General features: G+C 42.2%; 1 protein-coding gene across 2 annotated transcripts; it reads right to left on the reverse strand.

Annotated features, from left to right (window-relative positions):
* Positions 1 to 569: 569 nt before the first annotated feature.
* Positions 570 to 5,565, reverse strand: lyrm9 (LYR motif containing 9). Of its 2 annotated transcripts, none has more exons than XM_079556827.1 (4): positions 5,470 to 5,565; positions 3,121 to 3,245; positions 1,719 to 1,811; positions 570 to 760 (listed from the first exon to the last, which is right to left on the reverse strand). In XM_079556827.1, exons 1-4 carry the CDS (start codon positions 5,498 to 5,500, stop codon positions 743 to 745), a joined length of 267 nt encoding a protein of 88 aa, XP_079412953.1. In that variant the 5' UTR covers positions 5,501 to 5,565; the 3' UTR covers positions 570 to 742. The 2 variants fall into 2 exon arrangements, with proteins under 2 accessions (XP_079412953.1, XP_079412954.1); XM_079556828.1 differs by having other exon boundaries at positions 5,377 to 5,508.
* Positions 5,566 to 11,477: the final 5,912 nt, after the last annotated feature.

Consider the following 11,477-nt stretch of genomic DNA (forward strand, 5'->3'; position numbering starts at 1 on the left):
AAATGACAAAAATGTGACAAAAAAAAGACAAAAATGTGACAAAAAATGACAGAAAAGTTACAAAAATGAGTTAAATACCCAACAAAAAATGCTGGGAAAAAAAATCTGATGACGTGAGGAAAAAGATCCTCTCGGTTCAGGCGGGAGTTAAGAGGTTAAAGTCTCTTCTCTGAGCGACTGAAGCCAGTGCAGAGACCGGAGCACTGGACTAATATGGTGGTATTTCCTGGTTCTGGATGTTCTGCAGCCGTTACAGTCGTCTAACCTGCTGGAGACAAACACATGGATAAGTCTCTCTGAGTCCAAGTCCATGATCACTCCTAGATTTCTAACAGGATTTTTCGGTTTTAGAGAGAGAGACACATATTAGCTGATCCAATGGAAACATGTACAAGTTCAAATGTATTGGTTTAATATTTAAAGGAATATGAAAGGAACAGGAAGAGCTGAATAGTTATATATTGTTTATAGTTGTTTAGAATACTCAGGGCAGCGAAGGAGGAGACGAAGGAGCAGCTCAATAATTCCCACACACTGATTGATTCACAAAAGTAACTTTATTCACACATTTAACCTTTCATCAAACACTCGCCGGCCCGGCATCCTGAGCAGCAGCGGTCGGCCCAAACCTGCGACGTCTGAAGCATCAGCGCTGAGGAGTCCGAAAGCAGGTTTTAAAGCCACAATCACACAGGAGATGACCACGCACAGACGTCAGGATGAAGACGTGTTTCTCTCCGGCTCACGGCTTCTTCAGGTACTACAGTAAAAACAAACCACACGAATAAAAGAACCTGTTTCATTCAGATGAAACTCTAGAGCAGCGGTTCTCACACTTTTCACACCGAGCGACGCTTCATCAAATATTTGACCTTCGAAATACCACCAGAAAACGATCAAGATCAAACGCAGGACTAAACCGGGTCTAAAGAGGTTCTACAAAACACCAAGATTTGACTAAACTGTGTCTAAACTGGAACCATAGACTGGAGAATAGTGATGGATGAAGTGAGGGTCCCGCCGCCATAGGGTTTAGCGTGGGCTAGCAGAAGCTACAGTTTGGCTGGGGTTTGTGATATTAAGAATAGGCAAAGATAAAAATAGACAAAGGGGAAAAAAAAGGACAATGTAAGAAGTGTTAAAGACTTTTCAAGCTTTACATCATGTTATTATGTCATTCCCTCATTAAAAACATGCCTGAAGTGTTGCCTTGGCACATTCACGTATTTCTGAGTAATCTGTAAAAACTCTGATGGCGGCCATTTTAGGGATAGGTTTGCCTGAGTCCTCCTAGGAACGCCCCCACCTCCTGGAGACGCCTCCGAGCTTTCGTCACCAGCCGAGTAACCAACCACTGCTCCTCAGCAGAACCCCCTCCCCACTGATGCCACAGACAGCGTGTGGAGGGGGCGTGTCGGAAAGAGTCAGAGGTTCTTAAAGAGACAGAGGCCTATTTCAAGCCATTCACTACAGCCATTTTGAGAGAGACATTTTATACAAGGCAGTTATTCTAATTTACTGCATTTACAGACCGACAGAAGGTTTGGTCATCATTGTAGTGTGATATAGACTGGTGCTATGTGGCTGAAAAAAGCAGAATACCCCCTCTTTAATATCATCCTCTAACAACTAAAATTAAAAGCATTTTTGTCCAAAAGACTAAAATGCTCCCAAAAACTACACTGGTACAGAAAATCTCCAGTAATCTCCAGTGTCACCTTGTTTAGGACCCAGTCTGCGTCTCCGATGGCTCGGTGGATGATCATCTGGATCCTCTGCGGGTCGTCCTCGTCTGTGTGACTGTTGTAGCCCTGGAGAAAAACAGGCTTTAAACAGGCGCAAATGAAAATATCCACTTTATCGTGGTGTGACTGTGGTAGAGATGGTAAAACTGAAGCCTCAGAAACTAAATGGGCCTCACAGTTTCATCAAATACTGTAGTTCAAAACTGAGGCCTCGCTCTCCACTGCCCTCTGCTGTTGATCTGAACATATTGCGATCAATAAACCAAGGCTACCGTAAATGCTCTTATAGGCCGGGGCCTTTATTTACTCAAGGGCATCTAGGAACCAGGCCTTTATTGGAACCAGGCCACAATTAGAGACAGGCCTTTATTTCTATTTGAGCAAAACTGACGACCAGGAAAACGAAGAAAAGCGAGATTTGTGTCCATTTGCACCTAAAATATTAGGTTCATTTATTAATTAACATTTCAAACCCTCTCCCAGCGGCTGGAACATTGACGCCTTTTATTTTGTCGGGACAACAGGAAGTGTTTCGTTGCTGTTAGCGGAGCTTTGACATCAATGTCACTGCAGGTTTCTGTTTCGTTTTTACCGCGGACCGGATTATTTGTTGTTATCTTGTGTAAAAGGCGAGTTTAGACGGAGCGTTTGTGTTTGTGATCGATCATGAGACTGACCCGAGAGAAGACGAGACGCTCGCGCTGATGGGAGGAGTTATTTTGAGGCGTGGGACTGACCTGCACACGGAGCAGCTGGACGTGCTTTGAAGACGCGATGGTGACTTTATTAAAACCCTGGAGGGTCACGCAACTCTCCCCCTGTTTCCAAATATCGTCACAGGAGGTTTGAAAAGTGGCTAAATCTGTGTCAAAGTTACGCTCGGATCAGCTCCTCCGCAGCGTCCCCCTCGGCCCGGGTTCCCGTTTGTTTAGTTCCTGCACGTGAGTTTTCATTTACACCAGTATGAGACAAATTCCTAACATGGGGAATATTTCTACCGCTATAGTTTCTAATAAAAGCCCCGGCCTGTTTTAGAGACCGGCTTTAATTTGCCTCCGCCAGCCGCGAACCCGGCCTCTGTCAGAGACCCGGCCGCTAATGGAATACACGCCAGTATTAGAGAATTTACGGTATTTCTTATTTAACATTTTACCTGACATTTTTAACACAGTGAAAAATCATGAGCCAGTTTTTGGATTTCTTTATCATATTGTGTCAAAACAAGACTTAAAAATACTAAATCAGGACCAAGATGAAGCTAAAATGGAAATCAATTTGAAAATTTACTGTGAATCCCGGTCAGGTGGAAGACTTCAGGGGTTCTGCGACACACCTGATCTTCCCATATCTAACATTTGGCTGTGGCGTCATGTACCTGTCGGATGGCGTGCCTGTAGTGCTGCTGCATGGCGGCGCTGGGCAGATGTCGGCAGCAGCGCAGCAGGTATCTGTACAGCTGAACGGGAGTCTGCACCAGCTCCGCTCCGGCCAACGGCATCTCTGCGGGAACAAAAACAAAATGATTAATATCACGGCACAGTGCACATTCTCATTCTGCTCGACCTGTCCACATGAAACAAAAACTGTCACAAAGTCCGGCTAAGGTCACATGACTGTCTCAAAGGCGTCCAAAAGTAGAAACAATATTCAAAATGATGTGCGTGATGTAAGTCAGATGAAAGGACTTTCTAAGACCAGTGTGGCCGGTTTGTGAATCTGATCACTTCAAAATAAACGCACACAACTCGTTTCAAAACTAGGCATTGGATGAAATCGAAATCGAACCACCACCTTATCCTGGAGCTCTGCTGTCGGGGCTTCGTGTCCCTGGTAGGGTCTGGTAGGGTCTGGAAGGGTCTGGTAGGGTCTCCCAGGGCACACAGGTCCTGGTGACGGCTCAGACAATGAGTGGGTCAGAAGCCCCTTATGAGAGACCAACAGGCCCGGTTAGATTTGTGAGGCCGTCCTTCTGTGGACCCAACACCTGCAGGAGGAGCCAAAATATTACAACGAGGGATTAGCTTTTTTATCCATTTTACAATTATTGAATAGGGGAATAACATGTACAATAGGGTCCAGTCTCAGGAAACGACTCCCTGGGGGGAAAAGAGAGATTCGGGATCGCAGCACTTTCCGATGGCAACGTATTGCATTCACTAAAAAAAAAAGAATAGTTTCTGTTTTAACGAGGAAAGTTTCTGTTTTTATGAGAAAAGTTTCTGTTTTTATGAGAAAAGTTTCTGTTTTTATGAGAAAAGGTCTGTTTTTATGAGAAAAGTTTCTGTTTTTATGAGAAAAGTTTCTGTTTTTATGAGAAAAGGTCTGTTTTTATGAGAAAAGGTCTGTTTTTATGTGTAAAATAAATCCTGTTTTTTCGAGTAAAGTTTCTGTTTTTATGACCAAAATGACTAAGCCCAGTAGGTGACATGAGTGAGGGTCATTATGTCGGGTGTGAGACTGTGTGATGAAGTTAGATGGACATTCAGATATAGCCTATTCAGATATCCAACATCACGTTGACTGAACCCGAGAAACACTGTTCACGGCTATAGTTGATCAAAAACTACCCTTTGAACAAGAACAGCCCAGGGTGATGCTCTAGCGTGAGCCGGCGGGGAGAGATGCTTGACAGGCGGCTTGTGCTTAGTCCATGCTAGCGGTGCTCGGTGGTGCTGGCACTTTCTGCTCTATTAAGGGGCCGTCAACAAATTACTATACGAGACTCGATGGAAAAATAATATGTAATTTTGTTTGCTTTATGGTGTTTTACCCAGTGATCTCAAATCACTTTACAATTAGTACTAGCTCTTTGCTAAGTGGCCCATAAGGCGTCCCAATATTCTAAAGTGGGTCAAATGCCCTAAAAACAAAGTTTCCATCGAGTTTAGCAGAGTCATTTGTTGACGGTCCCTTAATAGAGCGGTTGTTGCGCGGAAAGCCATCACCGAGCACCGCCAGAAAGTAGTAGTCACAAGCATCTCTCCCAACTGGCTCACACTAGACCATTACCATGGCCTGTGCAGGGCTTGTTCGAAGGCTAGGCTAGTATTTCACCAACTAAAGCCATGAGTGGTGTCGGATTCAGTCAATGTAATGTTGAACATCTGAATAGGATATCTGAATGTCCATCTAACTTCACCACAGGCGCACAGCAGACCCGACATAATGACCCTTTCTTACTCATGTCACCTCCCCAGGGCGTAGTAATTTTTGGTCATAGAAACAGAAACTTTTCTCGTTAAAACAGGATTTATTTAAAGTCGTTAAAACATAAATAACTTTACTCGGAAAAACAGGATTTATTTTGCTCATAAAAACAGAACTTTTCTCATAAAACAGAAACTGTTCTCGTTAAAACAGAAAGTTTTTTTCCCCAGATGAATGCAATAAGTTGCCGTACTTTCCTTTTAAATGAAGGTCGCAATGTTTTTAGTGTTGAATAAATCCTGGTTCTGTCACTTTTTGTCCTCGCTTGAATTTGCTGAATGTTTGGGACACTCTCCTTCAATCCAACTGCGTTTGAGCCGATTTCACATTTTCAGAAATCACATTGGAAAGATTGAAATTTACCACAAACTCGGCACGCGACCGTCGTTGTTTTGCTACATGCTAACAGCTAAGAGATGCTAACCTTGTATTAGCCGTTAAGCGTCACATTAGGGTCCAGGGTTTTGCTACATTGGGGCCAGAGTGAACACCGAGGGAAGTAAATGCTGAAACGTACCGTAGTCTGTGGAAATACCGCAAAAAAACATACAGTTTCAGGAAGAATTACGAAAGTACACCCATGACCGGAAGTGCGGCTTCTTCTTCTTATTTTACGGCAGTTGGCAACCAGCTTAAAGGAGCATTACCGCCTCCTACTGTTCCGGAGTATGGGTCAGACTGTGAGCTTACAATCTACATCATTTGTACATGAACAAAACACACTAACACGAGCAACTAACTCCTGAACCTTTCATGGGGTCGACTGTTAGATCTGTGCAGTTAGGGAACTAGAGCTTCAGCAGCATTTTGAACAATCCGTCCTTAAACAGGGAAAGGGAAGTGACATCACCAACAGCTGTTTTTCTTCTTTAAAGTTATTGGTGGAGTGCAGGCCAAGCAAAAGTGCATGTCGCCCCCTAGTGTCCAACAACAACATAGTGTCCACTCAAAGACATTTAAGGAGAAAAATAAATCCAAATGATCCAAACATTTCCCTTTAGTCTTATTTTATTTCAACTGCTGTTTCTTAAAGCTACAGCAGCAAATGATCCATGTGGCTTAAGTTTCTGCTAAATGAAAACAAAAGCATTTAATCCGTTTCCTGAGTTTCCTCTTTAACACTGACATGTGACTGAGCTGTGGGGACGACAACATGGATTTATCACTTTTATAAAGTTTGGCTTGTGCAGAATCTTATTATTTTATTATTATTATTTTTATTATTAAATGTGCTCCTGTCAATCAACAGTGGTTGCGCATGAATCACTCCAGGGTGGGGGCGAGGGGGGTGGGGGGGTTTGGCGCAGTGGCTTATGGGACGGCACATAGCTCCTAATCACCGGTTAGTTAGCATCAGAGGTCCCTATGCTAAAGTGGCTATGATAGTTAGCACCAGAGGTCCCTATGCTAAAGTGGCTATGATAGTTAGCATCAGAGGTCCCTATGCTAAAGTGACCATGATAGTTAGCATCAGAGTTCCCTATGCTAAAGTGGCTATGATAGTTAGCACCAGAGGTCCCTATGCTAAAGTGGCTATGATAGTTAGCATCAGAGGTCCCTATGCTAAAGTGGCTATGATAGTTAGCATCAGAGGTCCCTATGCTAAAGTGACCATGATAGTTAGCATCAGAGGTCCCTATGCTAAAGTGGCTATGATAGTTAGCACCAGAGGTCCCTATGCTAAAGTGGCTATGATAGTTAGCATCAGAGGTCCCTATGCTAAAGTGGCTATGATAGTTAGCACCAGAGGTCCCTATGCTAAAGTGGCTATGATAGTTAGCACCAGAGGTCCCTATGCTAAAGCGGCTATGATAGTTAGCACCAGAGGTCCCTATGCTTAAGTGGCTATGATAGTTAGCACCAGAGGTCCCTATGCTAAAGGGGCTCTGATAGTTAGCATCAAAGGTCTCTATGCTAAAGTGGCTATGATAGTTAGCATCGAGGCTCCTTTTCCTAACTCCTTCCTAACTGACAGACCAATTCGGAAGCTTCTTGCCATGGCGGACGCTGACGCACATGCGGTTTGGCGTAAGAGCTCTGACCGATCTGCTTGTTTCGGACGCAGCCTTGCTCTTTTTTGTGACATATTCAGGGATTGGTGCACTACAAGTCAGGGCCGGATTGAATCATCTCGCTGGCCGGATGTGGCCCGCAGGCCGCCTGTTGGAGACCCCTGGACTAATCCAACAATAATATGATAGGATGTCAAATTGAGGGACAAATCAAAGAATAACACTGTAGACACAGCGACTCTCACAGAAACTGGTCATACTGTGTACAGAGTCATGTGTTGTTAGAAACGCAGAGACTTCACAAGTTAAAAGTACAAGGTTTTTTTTATTATTATTTTATAACAAGGGACAAAATGAAAGACCTTGTTCACAATCAATGACACTCTTCATGCAAATGAACAAACAACAATCACGAGTTAAACCGTTAAAATCGTAATACAGCGATAAACATAGAAGACATCCAATAATAAACAGTGCTGGGGAGACAACTTTTACTCACATAATACTAAGTAACCGCCTTAAAAAGTATTCCGGTACTCTATACATTAACCTCTTAACTCCCGCCTGAACTGAGAGGATCTTTTTCCTCACGTCATCAGATTTTTTTTCCATCATTTTTTTGTTGGGTATTCAACTCATTTTTGTAACTTTATTTGTCAATTTTTGTAATTTTTTCGTCAATTTTTGTCACCTTTTTTGTCATTTTTTATACAATTTTGGTCATTTTTTTGTTACGTTTTTGTAATTTTTTTCGTCAATTTTTTATCATTTTTTGTCACATTTTCGTCACATTTTTGTCATTTTTTCGTACATTTTTTGTCAAATTCTTGTGACATTTTTGCCACATTTTCATACATTTTTCGTCACATTTCCATCATTGTTTTCGTCTCAGTTCTGTTGCTATTTTCACACCTTTTTTCCAGAAGCTTTTGGACTGGGGTAAAGCCAAACTGGAGAAAATGTGCTCGGTTCAGGTGGGAGTTAAGGGGTTAAAGTGACAGTCTGTAAGTTTAAATGTTTTGCAAATGTAAAAGATTATGTATAATTGAGTGCCTGGATCTGAAGTATGAGCCTTGTTAAACAATAATGTATTTTCTAAAGTCCCGCCCTTAGCTGATTTCAGATGAAAATTCTCATCCCGCTCTCCACATTTTTGGCTTTCTGGTTAAAGAGGGGGGAGGAATGTGATTGTTCTACTTTCAAATTTCACTCCTACAAATTTCTCTCTCCGCACTTTGCAAACTTACAGACCGTTACTTTAAGAGTATTGCATTTGGAATAGTTTCCCGTCGAAAAACTACGATAAAATGAACTCATTGTGTTGCTTGTTGTTGGAAGGACTCAAAGGGGAGCAGATCATTTAAGGCACATGTACATTGTTTAAATAGTTTCTTTTAAAGAGAATCATCATTAAAAGATTGTTCTCATAAGTGCTTTGCTATTTGTACGATCATAGATGTTAAAAAAATCGTGCTGTGTTTATAGATCGTCAATAAAATAAAAGGTAGGATAAGTGCTTTGTTATTTTGAGGACTTCAAATTGTGTTTTCCTGTAGATCATGTGACCATAAACCATTGAGAATAATGTACAAAGGTTAATCAAGTAATGTTTCAGATCCACACGAGATGAAGGGAAGATTTATAGAAGTTACAATGACTCCCCAACACTGACAATAAACATAAGACCTGCATTCATCATCGTTACATTTGATGTGGACATTCCCTATATAGTGACTATATACACTGCGTTCCAAATTATTATGCAAATGACATTTTTCTAAGATTTTCTAAATTGTCAACTCAAATGAGAGTCAGCGTAATTTTCAAGTCTTAAAGGATCATTTAAATGTGGTGGAAAAAATTTCCTAGTGATAACAGTATTTTTTTCAAAAATAAATATAGTAAAAACCTCAAAATCCACTGTTCCAAATTATTATGCAACTCATCGTTTCAACACATTTTAAAGCTTGTAATTAACTGAAAATGGTCATTTGTTGTATTTGTAGCATTAGGAGGTCATATTTACTGAAATCAAAAGCTATTTCAATCAAAAAAATATTAACAGGTCAAGTTATATTTTACCATAGGAGCCCTTGTGTGAAGCAGCTTCAACATTCTTAAATCCCTTAAACCTGTGAGTTTTTGGACAGTTTCTGCTTGGATTTCTCTGCAGGATGTCAGAATAGCCTCCCAGAGCTGCCGTTTGGATGAAAACTGCCTCCCACCCTCATAGAAGTATTTTTTGTTGAGGCTCCAAAGGTTCTCAACAGCGTTGAGGTCAGGGGAGGAGGGGGTCCACATCATTTTTCATCTTTTATGCCGATAGCAGCCAGTGATGCAGAGGTTTTTTTTACAGCAGGACATGGTGCGTTGTCATGATGAAGAGGATCTTGTTCAGGAAAACACGGCTCTTCTTTTTGTAGCATAGAAGACAGTGGTCAGTCAGAAACTCCACATATTTTTCGAAGGTCATTTTCACACCTTCAGGGAGCCTAAAAGGCCGACCAGCTCTCTCACCATGACTCTGGCCCAAAACATGACTCCGCCCCCTCCTTACTGACGTCACAGCCTTGTTGGGACATTGTGGCCATTCACCTCCATCCACTACTCCATCCATCTGACCATCCAGGGCTACACGGCCTCATCAGTGAACAAGACTGTTTGAAAATGAGTCCTCATGTATTTCTGAGCCCGTTGCAGCCGTTTCTGTTCATCAGCTTCAATGAACAGTTTAGGGGAGGCCCGGATAGAAGGTTTATGCACAACTGCAGCCTCTGGAGGGTCCGACACCTTCATGTTCGGGAGACTCCAGAGGCACCAGCAGCTTCAAATACCTGTCTGCTGCTTTGTGGCGTCTGTTCTCCTAATCTGATGTGTTTGTCTGGCAGAAACCGTCCATATTGTGCCATTATCTGCACAAACCAGAGTGTGCTCTGAATCATCCACAAATCTCTCATCTGTACGATGATTACACTTAATCTTTCATGAAATATCGAAGGTTTTCATACCTAGACCAAGGCATTCAACTATTTCACGCTTTTCATCAGCAGAAAGACCCTTTTTCTTTCCCATATTGCTTGAAAATGATGATCTGCATAATAAAGTGGAACACCCTTTTTCAGTATTTTTTCCCTTAACTGGGCTTAACCTGAAAACTAATCATCCCAGGTCTCTGAGATTAATGTCAGTGACTCATAGAGCCCCGAGACACGATACCATCCATGAGTTTCATTATTATTGTTTTTTTTTTTTACCTTTTTGACACAAAAATCCAATTTGCATAATAATTTGGAACGCAGTGTAGTGACTATATAGTCACTATATAGTGCTCACGCCATTTTGTAGGGGTGTCCGAATGTCCAGAGAGAAAAAAGTAGTGCACTCGAAATTTCCCACAATGCATCTGGAAAAGTAGTGGCATCGATGGTCACTAAACGGGTCAATATAGACCACAATGCATTGCGAGAGTCGGAGAAGAGCCTGACAGAGACAGGTCTTTGAACTAAACAACACGACTGAAGTAAATCAGCTGTTTCAGTCGTGTGTTGCGTATTTGTCATGAATAAATGACCTAAATATAACCGGTTGCAGTGAAAAGATGCTAACGCTAGCTTCTTACCTTTAGCTTGCGCTGTTAAATGACCGACAGCTTCCTCTCGAATAATCCAAGCCATTCACGTAAAATCCATGTGAAGTAAAAGCGTATCTGACTCGTATTTATCCATAAATATTCCACTGTCTCCGCGTTTGGTTGGTCTTTATCACAGAAATACTTTATTCCCGGAGTTTCGCGAACTTTTAGCAGATGTCGTCACTCAATCTGCTGGTGTTCAGACACCGGGCTCTGACCGACTTTCGGCGTCCCTGAGCTCACGCTGGGGTGACTTTTTTTTTGCTTTTTTGTGATGATAGTAACGCCTGTAAAAGTGCCAAAACAGTCGTTCTGTTTCATAAAATAAACGTTTGTAACAATAAATAAATTGAGATAAAAAAAATAAAAAAAACATATCTGCACGCCGCAGCGCGAGTGACGTCACGCAGCGCGGAGAAAGTCGTGGCTTGTGTCCGAATCGCCAACAGAATCAGTGACTATATAGTCGACTATATAGTGCGGGCCTATGTAGTGAATGAGGGGTTAGGGACTAGTGTGGACATTCGGATACAGCCTTAAGACTCTGCGATCAGCTGCATGGTTTCTCACATGTGCGTTCTTGCATGTATCTGCAGACTTCTTTTGTCAGCGAATCTCTTGTCACAGGCGGAGCAGCCAAATCGTTTCTCACCAGTGTGCGTCCTTTTGTGCGAGTCCAGAGTGCTCTTTTGGGCGAATGCTTTGTTACACACTTGACAGCAGTACGGCTTCTCTCCTGTGTGTGTTCTTATATGTCGTTTAAGGGAGGAGAGGTCGATAAATTGTTTCTTACAGGTAGGACAGCTGTATGGTCTTTCACCCGTGTGGATCCTTGCGTGCGACTTTAGTGCACGTTGCTGGGTAAATGTTCTCTGACAGGTT

This window comes from Gobius niger (genome assembly GCF_951799975.1).
Source record: "Gobius niger genome assembly, chromosome: 1".
Lineage (NCBI taxonomy): Eukaryota > Metazoa > Chordata > Actinopteri > Gobiiformes > Gobiidae > Gobius > Gobius niger.